We start from the raw sequence: 15749 nt of genomic DNA on the forward strand, positions 1-15749 counted from the left end.
ACTATAATCCAAGTGCGAGTCAGTAATTTGAATGTTCCGAGTCGACATGTTACCTTGAACAGAAGAAGGATTGGAGGGAGACTCTCGAGATTCGAAGAGGGTAGGATTTCAATGTACGATAGATACATCGAGGGAAGATCTGGTAAGGTGTTCCAAGTCGACTTGGTTCATTTAAAATTAGCAAACGTTGACCCCTTGCAAAGACAGTGAGGCAGGAACGATGGCGAACTGTGTGGCAGTTGCCCCCCAAAAATGCTGACTCATTCATTATCATCGAGGTACTCTACATTACACAGTGACTCTCCCGGTACGCCAGGTCTATGCACTCTATTTCCTCCTTGCCTTTTTATTTATCCTTGAACTCCTGTGAAAATATCTTTTGCCAGACCTCCATCCACCTCTGCTGCTGCGCAGTAAGAGGCTTCCCTGGACTCTTGAAGGACCGGGTCAGGATGTCGCGCAACCTAGACCTCAATATCTTGATCACTAGCATTGTCTTCCAATCTGAAACTGCGAATCGTCCTCGATTTCCATCAACGATGAAAACTCCCGCGTACATCTACTCAAAGATTAGTTGAAAGTCTGTGAGCGTTAGGGGTGGTAACTCGCATCGCAGCGAACTTCTCCACAGAGCAGTGGAATCGCAAACTCTTCAACGGTCGTGGTCTCGTGGGCGTTGTAAAACCTAAAACCGATTAGCTGCTGCAGCCCAGAATTGAGCACGTTGTATTTACTGCTTGGCCTGCATGATGTGATAATACGAAAGCCATTTTAGCTCAGGATGGCCTTTGTTGACTGACGAAGGATGCAAACTGATTGACTGATTGTTGGCACAATTTCTAAATCCTTTTCCGTCTCGGATGAGCAACTTGGGATAGAAGCTCCAAGCAATTACAGAAGCGGTGATGATATCGTTGTCGCTGTTAGAGTTTGCTCGTTGGGGAACATCGAAAAATTGGCGGCGTCTGCTAGAGTATCTAGTTCTACAGGGGATTAGTAGTAAGAAAAGAGAATAATGAGAATGCCAGCTTACCTATTCAAAGCAGTTCGCTCGGCCTCGGTGAGAGGGAGAAATCCGGAGTCCACTAAGCAAACCACAAGCTGCCCCTTCAGGTCCTCGATGTTTGATAATGTTTGTTGACTGAGGAAGTTCTTCTTGCAGAATTGGTATTCTGAGCCACCAGTTAAGCACACCCGTTTCCAAGCCAAATAGGCGTTGTAGACAGTTAAGACATCCGAGTCCCCTGGGAATATTAGCAAATATCCATGAGTAAGGTATATACTGTAATTGAAGACAGTTACTGAGAAACCCTGACCTCTGCGAAACGCTAGCCGAACTGTGTCTGCCTGTGTTCTAGCTCCAAATGGTGCCGAGAACGGCGATTTGGAGGACAAAATAGCAGCAATTGTGATAGCAGCATCTAAGCACTTGAATATGCTCCCAAGAAGAATGAGTTTCCCTAGGAAGACATCTAACGGCAATCTTGCCAACTGGATACCTAAAGGCGTCAAGTCTTCACCTTGGGTAAGAGCCCGAACGTCAATTAGAGCATCAACAGCGCGACGAATATTCTTGGCAGACGGCGGGTCTAGGGCCTGGCTCAACGTCTCTTCGATACCACCAAGCTTACAGATCTTAACACGAATAGCGAGATCTTGCAGTGACAGGCGAAGAAGTTCAGGAGTTTGCTGTTCAGCCATCTGCGGTCGAAAATATTAGTCCATATTTCGTTTGTCAAAGCGGAACAGTGTTTAAGGCTTACAAGCTCATCATGTCGATATTTTGTGAAAAGGTGGAAGCATAAGCCCTCTTGCACTCTTCCAGCTCTGCCCCGTCGTTGTTTGGCATTGGCTTTGCTTATAAATGTCTCCAGCAACCTCGATAGCTGTCTCCGTTCATCAAATCTAGAAGCGGTAAGCAGGAGCTATATAGGAGGCAGGCAGAGGCTTCACCTCATTTCTCGATGTTTCCCTGTATCAATCACACAAGTGACATCAGGGATAGTAATACCAGTCTCGGCTATGTTGGTAGCAAGAACGATTTTCCTGGTCCCGGGAGGCGGAACAAGAAAAGCAGCCTCCTGATCCTCGCTCGCAATGGTCGAGTGAAGAGGATAAATATACCAGTTGGACGAGAATAAAGGATGTCCAACAAGCATGTCGTTGAGCTGACGAATTTCTCCAATACCTGGTAGAAAGACCAAGATGGCCTTGCTAAACATCGCCAAGCCATCATCGGTGGCAATCTTGGCTAAGAGTTGTGTTACTAGCTCGAACTCGATTCGATATTCGTCAATCTGAGCAATTGTATTTCGAGTTTTGGCACTGTAACCTCTCAAAGCTTTTGTGTTGTCGGCTTTGGTCAAATCATTCGGGGCTGTCTCGTTGGTATCCATATCATCATCTAGATCCGTAAACTTCTCTACATAGCCATTGTCGAGGGAGAAGCCAGTCAGTTCGACCGCATCTTCTAGGTATTTGACCTGGACAGGGTATGTCCGTCCGGGAACCGTCAGTACTGGGGCACCATCTAAATACCTGGAGAAGCGCTCAGAATCGACTGTGGCTGACATCAGGATGACTTTGAGATCACGTCTTCTTGCCATAAGCTTCTTCAAAACTATCAACAGAAAGTCGCTGTCAATAGTTCGCTCGTGCACTTCGTCCAAAACGATGTGGGTAATATCCTTAAGGTCATTGGAACCTTCGAGCATTCGCATTACAATTCCAGTAGTTGCATAGACAAGCCGGGTCTCCTTTGAAGTCTTGGATTCCAGACGAATTGCATAGCCAACCAAGGACCGAGACGTGCCAAGGTCATTCTTGCGCTCCCCAAGCTCTTCGCTTACACGACGAGCAAGTGATATAGCTGATATCCGACGGGGCTCTGTGCAATATATCTTGCAAGTCTTTCCTCTCGAAAGCTGGTCTTCCAATATGAAGGAAGGAACCTGAGTGCTCTTACCACTATTAAGAATGGTAAGCAACAAACAATACAGGCTTCGTGGAATGGAAGTATGCGCTCACCAGCCAGTCTCTCCGCAAATTATAACCACTTGCTCTCGATCAATAGCGCTGAGGACTTCGTTCTTGAAACCCCACATTGGAAGCTGCATACGAGATTGCTATTGCCTATTTAGTGGAGAGTAAAGCTGTCAAAAGTGGGAGACTTACAAGCATCATTTGATAGTTTGGCGTGTTGGATATGTCTTCCCATATCTTTTGGTAGGCTTCGTGGGTCAGGGAGGATTTGAGCGATTTATCTGGTCCGGACTCGTCACTGTTGTCTGTCGCACGAGCAGGAGTTCGGTTCCGGAAAGCCCCTTGAATGAGAACACCATCCTCAAGCTCTTGGTCCCTCTTTTCGCGAACCATATCACGAAAGATGCGAATGGCTTTTCGATCAGCCTCATCAGACCTTTCCTTCTTTCTTTCAGCAAACTCAGTCCACAAGTCCCTCCAAGTGGCCGGCAGGCGGAGAAAAACTTTGTCCTCTTTTGCTGATGAACTGAACAGAAGGAAGAGTGCAGTTGTAGCTATGAAGGCTTCTGATTGCTTGCTATCTGGGGATGACATTGACTTCATCGTGAAGGTTTGAGATTTAGGGGATGAGATGAAGTCTATCTCAGGTGGCGCGTCCAAGGCAAGAAAATCCTGTACTTTTGACCACACAAGCCGAAGAGAGTGGCGATTTGAGAAGGTTGAATCAGATATTAGGCTGAAATACAACTTGACTGAGGTATCTCTGAGCGATAGGTGTTAGGACGAGGAAAAAATAATTGAGAAAGAGGACATACCTCGCACGACAAGCCTCTTCAAGCACTCTTGTTGGGTTGACACCAGTCCATTTCCCGAAATCACGGATGGTAACTTTCACTCCATTACTTCCGTTGACAACAGTACTGGTTTTACCTGTGACAGGGTCAACTTCGTTAATAGGTAGACTAGCGAAGAGGTCCGCTATGGCGCCTTCATCGTCGCTCTCATTCTCCTCAAGCATTGCAGCTCCAATTTTGGCAGCCTTCCCGCTAACCTCATCATCCGAGTCGACTAATATCAACGAATCTTGGGACTGCGAGTCACTATGTTCTTGAACAGTCTCAGCAGAGTTACGCTGAGCCGCGGCTTCTCTTTCCAACTGGATCCGTTTGGTTTCCCACTCCTGGTTCGCCACATATTGGTCAAATAAGACGTCATCCTCTATCTTCTTGATCTTTCTAAGGATTTTGGCTGATTCAGGGTCTGTAGGGGGTTTCGATTTTGGAGGATCCATCCGAGGGTATGCCCGTAGAACATTCCTCCGGGATTGTGATGCTTGCAAATGAAATAACTTCGTCTTGCATTCAAGATAGACGGGGAGAAGGTCATCAGGGTCAATATCGCTATCATAATCTAAAGCAGCTGGCTTCTTGGGAGATGATCGGACCTTGTCGAGCTGTATAGAACTACTCGATGCTGCAAGCGCGATGTGCCTTGTGTCGGACTCGAGACGTGGGGTGGTTGTCCCCGATGGTAGCGGGCTGTTGATTGGGGTTTCTAATACTTGAATTAGGCCCGGAAGCACAATGGGTTTTAGAGCAACTGACCTGACTGTGATCTTGATAACCCGCCTGTTTTGCGCTGCCAATTCTCGTAGTCTGGAAGCTCTTCTCTTGAGCAGTTCCGTGAAAGCCAATCCAGTGCTTCCTCCATGCCCCAAATGGAGTCCTTGTTCCCCACGCCTATCTTGTCTGACAAGTCTAAAACATGCCGCAGAGCCAAGCTCACCTTTTCTTCGACAAAACCTGATCCGAGAAGTGCTTGCTGCACAGTCCAGAGACGAACGGTCAACTCTTCCTCTGACGCTTGCTTTGAGTTACCTACTGCCTCATTTGATTGTCCTGTGAAACGGCCCTCTGTCTTGATCAGGTCTAATACTTCCTCCATAAGCTCGGGTGGAAGCCATTTTCTAGTATTCAAGCTTTCTGCTTGACTTCTCAGCAGCCGACGATCCGTTTCCAGTCTTGTCTTCTGGCGGGTGGCATCCCGTTTGGATTTCTGTGCATGCTTCTCCACGAGCACTTGGAGCTCTGATTCTTCGAGCTGCTTTTCGAATTCCTCCGCTGTAAGCGCTTTTTCGTTCCGCACGAGGGAAGAGGTTGCTGGCGCTGTTTGCTCTACCTGTTGGGCATCATCCCCGTCTTTAGGTTCTTTCAAGAGTGCCGATTCCTCCACAGCCTCAGGGAGGTCGACTTTCGGTTTAGAAGCAATAGATGTAGTTGCGAAGCCTCTGGCAGGATTTGAAGCCGGCTTCTTCTTCTTCTTTCCTCCTGCCATCCGGAGTTTTTTTGGTGGATTTCGAGGAAGTGTACGACGCGGGGTGATATGCAGGACGCCTCGATAAAAAAAAATCCACAAACGCGACAGCCTTGGTTAAATTCAACATCGAACTTCAGTTACCGACCAGAAAAATCGACCACCTTTGCAACGACCTTGGCTTGTCTCGAGGCGGTTCAGGTCATGAGAGCTTACTCAAAGCTTCAAAATGACTGAGGTGGAGGTTAATGGAACGGATCTCGATACCACTGCCACCAGGGCAGCACTGGCGTCTGCCAGTACCACTGTTCGCCTTGGGAGTTTGCACGCCTTGGAAGAAAGGCTCTCTAATAACGGTCTGGAGTCTCATTCATGCATTGCGCTATCTGTACAGTTACTGACGGTGGTTTGAAAGTAGACATAGTACACGACCTCTTTCCTCCACTCCTCCGCGTCCTATTCCAAACGTACCCATATTACACCGACCGAAACTCGAGACGTGCTGTCACGCTCTCCATACGGTCTATTTTCAACTCAAGCGCACCTCCCGAGGCTCTGCAGGGCTTTGTTGAACTCGTACACGCAGAGACATTGAAGACGGGCATTTCGCCGGGCAATGCGTTCGTTCTCGTCGAATGGTGTAGCGTATTGCTTCAGGAGCTAAGTGGCACTGATCATTGGGAGAGATGGGGCCTTGCGACTATCGATAGCAATTCTCGAGCACTGGAATTATGTCACAGTCAATCGTCACGGTCCAATGTGAAGCATGCCGCGCTCGTTCATACCCGGCGGGGGCTGCGGAAGGTTTTTTCGAAAGAGAATGATTTCCGGCAAAGGATCCAGGAGACTGTGAAGAGGCTTGCTGCAAAAGGGCCACTACTATCCGCGAAAAATGCCGTCATGTTAGGGGTGGTTGCTGGTGTCTCTGCAAGGAAGCCGTGGGCGAAAGAGGTCCTCCGGACCTTGAAGTCCGAATACTACACATTCTACAACCGGGAAATTATTGGGTCGCGAAGCCAGGTACCAGAGCATTTAGCTAATGCGTTGAGAGATTTCTTTGTCGACTTTGCGACTAAGCAAGATATCGAGAAAGAGATCATTCCAGCTCTCGAGAAAGCCCTCCTTAGATCTCCGGAAATAGTACTCGTCGACTTGGTCAGCCCGCTAATCCATTCCCTTCCAGACTCCATTGATCTGTCAACTATTCTGAAGAATAATCTCCTCAAGCCTCTGCTCGCCAACCTCAAGTCCACAAATGTCACAATACGCCATGGATCGCTTTCTGCTTTCAAAGCCGCTATTCTGAAATCCCAGGATGATAATGTAATTTCACAGATTGCAGAAGAGATTGTGACTCCTCTCAAGACCGGAAAACTTACTTCGGCTGATGGAAGATCTCTTCATTCAGACATGTTGGCTGCGCTCCCCGTGTCACAAACTACAGTGGCAAAAGTTGCCCCAGCGATTGCTATTGTTGCAAGCAAAGAAGCCAACGAGGCCGCTCTTACTTCAGAGACGTCGGCACTTGTTCATTACCTATGCTGGGGCCTGTCAAATGGTGTCCTTATCGAAAAGTCGATCGTGGACGTCTTCGTCAAGGGTCTTTCTGACAAGAAGGTGCCAATCAAAAAGTTGTGGACTATTCGGTTTGGAGAACTGTTTTGGTCTGCGAGTGATGTGGATGCACTCAAGTCCAAACTTCCAAGCCTTGCAGAATCGGCAGTACCAGCTCTGATGGACATCTGGCAGGAGACTCTTGCAAATCCCCTAGCAGCTGCACAATCTGGACTCGTCACAGGCACCTATATCCTCACGGCCATTTCGTCAACAAAGCTCAGTCATACATGCAACGCTAAGGTGGATGCGGCCCTGAAAAAGACTCAAGTTTCGCGGCAGGCGTTGACAATGGAACCCAAACCATCTTTTCTACTGAATCCCCGCATTTATAGCAAGCTTACCACTGATGACGACTTCAAGTGGTTAATTCGAGCTCTTGCTGCGGTTGCACAGGAGCTAAGTGGTCTCGAGCCGGATTCAGCGGTTGCAATTGGTTGGGCCCAAGCTATGATATTTTGTATTTGCTCGTCCAGCGTCAAACGAGGAACTCGAAAAGAAGCCTCTCATACACTGTCCAGGCTCTACTTACATGATCCTAGACTTATTTCTGGAATCATAGTTGCCGGCCTCTGGCGATGGCGACACTCAATCGAATCGGGAGAGAAAGACAGTGCTGCATTTACAGCGAAGACTGAGAATCAGAATCTTCATTTTGTTGTCAAATCAATCTGTCTATTTCAAGCAGAGATTACTCAACTCGACGGATCAGTTGATGAAGCTACGAGAAGAGACCAGATGGTTTCACTGCTAGTTATCGCCAGACCGGAACTGTTGCCAAAGGTCACTTGGATAGACATGTGCCTCAGAGTCCAGGTAGATCCGGGAGAGCTTGCACGAATGTCTGGGGACTCTTTGATCCAACAGATAATCGATAAAACTAGCTTCGATGAAGTAGTGAGTAGCTTAAACTTTGTTCCTGTCTGATTTGTTCTAAACATACACTAGGCACCTCTGCAGCAGTCCGATTCTGTGAGAAAAGCTGCTTTCGATGCAGCTGCCGAGCTTGCTTTTGTTGCCCCGGCCGCCATGACTCCTCGCATTGTAGAGCTTATCGAAGGCGATTTGGCTCCAAGTCAGCTCGCGAATATTGGCCCGACGGAGGCAGCAATATTTCGAACTGAGGAAGGCATTGCTTTTGTTGACGTGCTTGCCTCAAAAGCTCGAAGTTATACTCCCAACAAGAATACGAAAGATTACGATACTTTGAAATGGGAAGAAGAACTGAGAGTACAGCTTGCGCAAAAGAAAGGCCTACAGAAAAAGCTCACTCCGGAGGAGACAGCTAAGGTCAATGCCCAAATAAAGAGAGAATCAGCTATTCGACTTCAGATTCGATACCTTGAAGCCAAGCTCCTAAGGGGAATCGGCATTGTTAAGAGCCTTGCAACCGGTCCTCCCACGGAAGCAGGTGTCTGGATGGGTCCTGCTGTGAAATTGTTGGTAGATGTCATCAATGCCGGTGCAACCCTCATTACCGGAAACGCTGCCCCAGATGCCTATATCCTTTGTTCGGAGAGACTTCCAGCCCGTATCGGCGCCCTCCGTCCATTCATTGGAATTGCAACTTTGAGAGCCTTGGATGTTCCTCACCTGCCTGAACATCTAATGCAGGAACCTCTCGGTGCGCTCATCACTAGGGTTCTGTACCGCCTTCGGTTTTCTGGAGAGCAGCGTCCATTCGACACGGTATCCTTGACATACATACTTCCTTTAGTATTCCTGGTACTCCGAAAAGGTGGTTTTGGTGAGGGCGATGATGCCGAAGCTCAATTAGTCTTAGCTTTGGAGTTCCTTTCTTTCCACACCGATGCTTGCTCCGATGTTCTCGTGCCTCGCGGCGAGGTTTTGTCCGTCCTGATATTATCGATGCAAATGTATAACCAGCATTACAAGGCCATTAAGGATTGCTTGGCAGATCTTTGTCGCTGCATTGCCCCTAATATTACTGACGCAGAGACCGCTATTCTGGCTCGGGGTGCCATTGTCCCCCAGATCTCTGTTCGAACGTCGGTTCTGCAGTCTATCAGCGCGGAGATTGACATGAGCGATCTCGGGTTTTCAGAAGAAATGTGGCTGGCTTGCCACGACGATGTGGATGAAAATGTCGAGCTTGGGAGGGAGATTTGGGAAGAGAGTGGTTTTGAGATCTCAGAGGATTCTCCTTTCAGCATGTTGCCATACCTCGAGAGCATTGATAAACAACTTCGGAGAGCAGCCGCAAGAGCGTTGGCAGAGTCGGTCAAGATCCACCCATCGAAATTCCGTGATGTGCTGCCACGCTTGCAAGCTTCATATCAAGAATTAGCCAAACCGCGAGTATCCCAGCTTGACGAATACGGCATGCCTAAGAAAATGGATCTCTCTGACCCGTGGGAGGCAAGGAATGGAATCGCGCTTGCGTTCAAAGAGTTAGCGCCTGTTTTTGAGGATGCAGTGCTCGATTCGTTTTTGAGATTTCTCATTGAACGAGGACCCCTTGGCGATAGAGATCCAAATGTCAGAGAAGAGATGATCGAAGCTGCGACTACCATCATCGCGGTTCATGGCAAGAATAAGGTCGAAGACTTGATGAAGACATTTGAGCAAACGCTCGAGGCCCCAGATAAAGGATCTGGATTCGCGGATCAAGTGAACGAGGCAGTCATCATCATGTATGGTGCTCTCGCTCGACATTTGCAGAAAGACGATTCTCGAGTGCCAAAGGTAGTTGAGAGACTGCTGGAAACTTTGAGTACGCCTTCGGAAGCTGTTCAATATGCAGTGGCTGAATGTTTACCACCCCTCATTCGCGCCTCAACAGGCAAGACCCCGGAATATGTCCAGCATGTTCTTGATCGACTTTTCAACTCCAAGAAATATGCAGCTCGCCGTGGCGCCGCGTATGGACTTGCAGGAATCGTCAATGGCAAAGGCATCTCTGCACTCAGAGAGTATCGCATCATGTCCACATTGAAGGGCGGCATTGAGAACAAGAAAGACGTTAATCATCGTGAGGGTGCCTTGTTAGCCTACGAGCTCTTCTCAACGATTCTTGGTCGGGTGTTCGAGCCATATGTCATCCAGATTGTGCCCCAGCTTCTCTCCAGCTTTGGGGATGCCAGCGCTGACGTCCGTGATGGTTGTCTCGCCGCTGCTAAAGCTTGCTTCGCAAGTCTCAGCTCGTACGGTGTGAAGCGCATATTGCCCACTCTCCTCGATGGACTCGACGACCAGCAGTGGAGGAGCAAGAAGGGGGCTTGTGATCTGCTTGGTGCCATGGCGTACCTAGATCCTCAGCAGCTCGCCCAAAGCCTGCCAGAGATTATCCCGCCGTTGACTAGCGTCCTCAACGACAGCCATAAGGAAGTCCGCTTGGCTGCGAACCGAAGCTTGAAACGTTTCGGCGAAGTCATAAGCAACCCTGAGATTAAGGGCCTAGTCGACGTTCTGCTGAAGGCTCTGAGTGATCCCACCAAATACACTGATGATGCGTTGGATTCATTAATCAAGGTTCAATTCGTACATTACTTAGATGCACCCTCTCTTGCCCTTGTGGCTCGCATCCTTGAGCGCGGATTAGGCGATCGATCAGCAACGAAGAGAAAATCTGCTCAAGTTATTGGTAGCTTGGCACATTTGACTGAGCGAAAAGACCTCATTTCACATTTGCCAATTCTAGTTGCTGGTCTCAAAGTAGCTGTTGTCGATCCTGTCCCAACAACGCGTGCTACTGCTTCAAAAGCCCTCGGGTCCTTGATCGAGAAACTTGGCGAGGATGCTCTCCCAGACCTGATTCCAGGCTTGATGCAAACATTGAAGTCGGACACCGGTGCTGGCGATCGACTTGGGTCTGCTCAGGCTCTCAGTGAAGTTCTTGCCGGACTTGGAACCGGCCGCCTGGAGGAAACCCTGCCAACGATCCTACAAAACGTCGCCTCCTCCAAACCATCTGTTCGCGAGGGATTCATGTCCCTCTTTATCTTCTTACCTGTCTGCTTTGGTAATAGCTTTGCCAATTACCTTAGCAAGATTATTCCTCCAATTCTGTCTGGACTTGCAGATGACGTTGAATCTATTCGAGACACATCTCTTCGAGCTGGACGCTTGTTGGTCAAGAACTTTGCTACAAGAGCGATTGATCTCCTACTTCCTGAGCTGGAACGAGGACTTGCGGATGACAATTATAGAATTCGTCTCAGCTCCGTCGAGTTGGTTGGTGATCTTCTGTTCAATCTCACTGGGATCACTGCAATCACAGAACAAGATGTTGAAGAAGGAGCACAAGAAGCAGGAGCGTCGCTACTGGAGGTCCTCGGCGAGGAAAAGAGAAACAAAGTCCTTTCTTCTTTGTATATCTGTCGCTGCGATACATCGGGTCTCGTTCGGACTGCTGCGGTTAATGTCTGGAAGGCTTTGGTGGCCAGTCCCAGAACTCTGAAGGAACTGATCCCGACATTAACTCAACTCATCATCCGACGACTCGGTAGTTCTAACATGGAACAGAAAGTCATCGCGGGTAATGCACTTGGAGAGCTGATCCGAAAGGCTGGCGACGGAGTGCTTTCAACATTGTTGCCCACTCTCGAGGAGGGTTTGCAAACGTCTACTGATACAGATGCTAAGCAAGGTATCTGCATAGCACTTCGGGAGCTCATCTCGTCTGCCTCTCCAGACGCCTTGGAAGATCATGAGAAGACCCTGATATCTGTGGTTCGCACTGCTCTTATCGATTCTGATGAAGAGGTCCGGGAGGCTGCTGCTGAGGCGTTCGACTCTCTACAACAGATCCTCGGTAAGAGAGCCGTCGACCAGGTTCTGCCTCATCTCTTGAGCTTGCTGAGGATGGAAGACGAAGCCGATAATGCTTTATCCGCTCTTCTAACATTGTTGACGGAGACGACCCGGTCGAATATTATTCTGCCGAATCTGATACCTACTCTCACTACCTCACCGATATCTCCGTTCAACGCAAAAGCACTTGCTTCCTTGTCTACCGTAGCAGGCTCTGCTATGACCCGAAGACTACCAACCATTCTCAATTCCCTCATGGACAACATCATATCTTGCAAGGACGAAGAACTTCTTGCGGATCTCAACGCCTCCTTCGACACAGTTGTTGTTTCAATTGATGAATTTGATGGTTTGAATACCACTATGAGCGTCTTGCTCGCATTGGTGAAACATGATGATCACCGACGCAGAGCGGCCACGGACTACCATCTTGCGACATTCTTCTCGTCTGCTACCGTCGACTATTCTCGCTACAACCAGGACATCATTCGAGCGTTGCTTATATCATTTGATGACAGAGATGCCGAAGTTGTCAAGGCTGCTTGGGCAGCATTGAACGAATTTACCAAGCACCTCAAGAAGGAAGAAATGGAGGCTCTTGTTTTCTCAACTCGACAGATTCTGCAGCATGTTGGAGTAGCAGGCTCAAATCTACCTGGCTTCGGCTTGCCAAAGGGGATCAACGCCATCCTGCCAATATTCTTGCAGGGTTTAATGAACGGGTCCAGTGAAATAGTAAGTGAACCATTTTTTTCCTTTCCTATTCTGTGTCCCCCCCCTCCTCTTTTGTGTTGGTGGCCAGATGCTCTTGCCCAAATGCATCTGAAGTAGATGTGGAGAGAGCATCCGAGACACCAACATGAAGTCCCTTCCTCCTGGGCTGGATTGGACCTTCCTCCGGATATGGCGACACACACAGGTTGGAAATCTGCCCCGAACTCTTAGTCTCTTTGACCTCCATTACCTTTGCATCAGGGGTTTTCAATGTTCTTCAAGCTGCTTCTCCCCCGACTATCGAGTACTTCAAGACCTTATCAACTGAAACTCTTGCTTGCTGGGCTGTTTCCATTCTGGTCCTGGAGAAACCTCATTGCCGCCCTAGAATCTACATCGGAAGTGGCACAAATTGCCGTGGACTCAGGGCGAGATTTTATGACTACGACGGTCTCAGAGAGCTGCCTCGCTACGTTGAAAAGTCTAACAAGGAAGGCTACGAAATCATGCATAAATCACCCTTATGCTGGATTCCCATGCCATCGGCCTCGTTGAAACCCAAATTTCGCCTATTGTTGGTTGCTCTGGAGGCTACGTTTGCTTACATGCTGTGGGCAATGAGAACAGCATCCCGAGATTATGGAATGCGCATATCTGTCTCTGGGACCGCTCTGATCTTGAATGGGATGGTCTCTGCTCTCATTGCAGCTTATTTGAAGGGATTCATGGCGACTTTGGACTCACGGCCGAGGAAATCGAAGCTCTATCTGCTGAGAAGATGTTCGCGCGTGCTCTCAGGACGAGTGCAACGTCTCCTGAATGGGACCGCGATCAGAGGGAGAACAATCGTGATGAGTATCTCGAGAAGTGAAGAGAGTCTCGAGCAGCACTGGCAGCTAGGAGTTCAGAGAGACTCCGAAAAGACCACAGGGAGTGGCGCGAGAAGAGATATGAAGCAAAGAAATTGTACTGCGAGACTTGCAAAACGACTTTTGCGACTCCAAGCGCTATGGAGATCCACAATGCCACCCCAACCCACCTCAACAAAGCAGAGGAGATGAAGTGTCGTTACACATGCATTCCCTGCGCCTATGGGGCAAACAGGAAGACACTTTCAATACACATTTGAAGACAAAGTTCCACTCGAAGATGGTCTCCGATCTGTCAAGCTCTGATGAGCTTGACTGATATCACTACCTTCAGCCTGGGACCTCTCTTTTTGGAACGAATCGACACTGTCGATTCAAGCAAGCATTGCTATGTCCTTGAAAGTACCTTTCGGTTGCATCGTAAGTCCCAAACTCCCCTAATCGAGAGCTTCGCTTTTTGGTGGCCATAAGAGTACCATACTGTTGTTCTCTCTCGACTACATGCTAATCAAGCAATCTCAGGTTATCATACCATCTTTCTTGCCTTCTTGACTGGACCACTGGATTGGCTCATCCAATTCAATGTATCACTATTCTGCTGTTCGTCTACAAGGCCCTGGGACTTCTTTATGGACCACTCCGGACTTCTGGACCTGGATTATTACTTTAAACATCGCTAACTAATGTTTTTCCCCAGCGCACCCAATCTGCCCTTGCCATATCAGATATCGTTGACAGGACAAGTGGGGATTCTCTGAAACCATTCGTTACGCAGATCACTGGTCCGCTTATCAGAGTGGTCTCAGAACGCTCTGTGGATGTTAAAGCCGCCATTCTACTCACGTTGAACAACCTTCTTGAGAAGATTCCGACGTTCTTGAAACCTTTCCTGCCCCAACTTCAACGCACCTTTGCCAAATCCCTGGCAGACACATCGAGCGAGGTTTTGAGAACTCGGGCCGCAAAGGCTTTGGGCACTTTGATCACGCTTACGCCTCGTATCGATCCCCTAATAGCTGAGTTGGTCACCGGCTCAAGAACCTCAGACGTTGGTGTTAGAAATGCCATGTTGAAAGCGCTCTACGAAGTCATTAGTAAGGCAGGAGCTAATATGAGTGATGCCTCAAGAAGCGCGGTGCTTGGGTTGATCGATGCTGATCCGGAGGATAACGCCATCTCGATGGCAATAACCAACGCCAATTTACTTGGAGCTCTGATCAAGAATGTGCCCGCCGAAAATGCGATGGGTCTTATCAAGAATAGAGTGATGACAACTCACTTCAGCCAAGCTTCGGTTCTCGCACTCAACGCTGTGCTGCTAGAATCACCATCGTCCCTGACGGAGAGTCCCTTTGCCGATGACTTGCCCCAAGTCATTTGCCAAGGCATGGCAAGCAAAAACGTAAGTTGTACCCTACGACAATCATTTTCGTCCTAACATTGTGCAGAACTTCATCTCGGATAATTGCGTGCTCGCAGCTGGCAAATACCTTCTCTCAGAGACTCGCAGCAACGATTTCGAAACGATCAAGCCGTTGTTTGAATCACTAGCCAATCTCATTCAACCGGGTAACCCAGTCGATACCCGGCGCCTGGCACTCGTGGTTGTTCGCACTACCTGTCGGCATCACATGGAACTCGTGCGACGCCACCTTCCACTGCTTGCACCTCCCGTATTTGCAAGCGTCCGAGATCCTGTCATCCCTGTGAAGTTGGCAGCTGAGGCTGCCTTCATGGCATTATTCGATGTTGTTGATCAGGAAAGTAAGGTATTTGACAAGTATATTTCTTCGCAGGACCTTGCAGCGAATCAGAAGAGGAGCATGCAAGATTACTTCAAGCGTGTGGCATTGAGACTTGGAAACACGGCACGAGAGAGAAAGGAGGCAGAGGGTGGACAAGGTGGTTTGGGACTGTCGAATGACGAAGTGGATGATGAGCGAGAGATCTGGAGTGTGGGGAAGGTCGATCTTGGGGAGGCAGCTTTTGATGAGTGAGATGAGAGATGAGTGGAATGAGACATGGACATGGATTGCATACAAAGGTGCATTGTGTGGAATTGGTAGATAAGATCCGTAGACAGAGTCAGTGAAGATGTCGGATATCGAACTTGTTGACTTGTTGTTTTAGGATTGCATGTGAGGACTTTGTTTCTTCAAGAACTTCCGAATTATTCTAATGGGAATTGTACTATGGATATACGATAACAGAGGCAACATTTCGAGGGGAAGCAATTTGGATTGTCCAACTTGCCTTGGGACATGGACAAGCGCCGCGTTTTCTTTTTTTCTTTCTATCGAGCGCAAGCCAGAGCTTCCCGAGGAAGAAGGAAGAATAAGCGAGTCTTGAAAAAAAAAAAAAAAACGGCCTCACTTTTCGAAATCCCACTTTAATTCAATTTTGAAATGGGCTGTCTCCATTGCCGTGGAGCATTACACTTCTGGGAATCAACCATCGTTCACAAAGAGGACGATTGTTTTGTGT

General features: G+C 48.4%; 2 protein-coding genes across 2 annotated transcripts; one reads left to right on the forward strand and one right to left on the reverse strand.

Annotated features, from left to right (window-relative positions):
* Positions 1-208: 208 nt before the first annotated feature.
* Positions 209-5359, reverse strand: K444DRAFT_654037 (ATP dependent RNA helicase-like protein). The gene is made up of 11 exons (XM_024885915.1): positions 4587-5359; positions 3798-4536; positions 3175-3745; positions 3028-3125; positions 1954-2967; positions 1764-1905; positions 1317-1701; positions 1034-1244; positions 735-983; positions 610-685; positions 209-559 (listed from the first exon to the last, which is right to left on the reverse strand). Exons 1-11 carry the CDS (start codon positions 5314-5316, stop codon positions 347-349), a joined length of 4428 nt encoding a protein of 1475 aa, XP_024733764.1. The 5' UTR covers positions 5317-5359; the 3' UTR covers positions 209-346.
* A 95-nt stretch (positions 5360-5454) lies between these two features.
* K444DRAFT_615291 (ARM repeat-containing protein) lies at positions 5455-15608 on the forward strand. The gene is made up of 5 exons (XM_024880704.1): positions 5455-5651; positions 5714-7806; positions 7858-12417; positions 13963-14667; positions 14714-15608. Exons 1-5 carry the CDS (start codon positions 5525-5527, stop codon positions 15260-15262), a joined length of 8034 nt encoding a protein of 2677 aa, XP_024733765.1. The 5' UTR covers positions 5455-5524; the 3' UTR covers positions 15263-15608.
* The last annotated feature ends 141 nt before the right edge of the window (positions 15609-15749 follow it).

The sequence above is a fragment of the Hyaloscypha bicolor genome (assembly GCF_002865645.1).
Source record: "Hyaloscypha bicolor E unplaced genomic scaffold K444scaffold_117, whole genome shotgun sequence".
In the NCBI taxonomy this organism is placed as follows: Eukaryota; Fungi; Ascomycota; class Leotiomycetes; order Helotiales; family Hyaloscyphaceae; genus Hyaloscypha; species Hyaloscypha bicolor.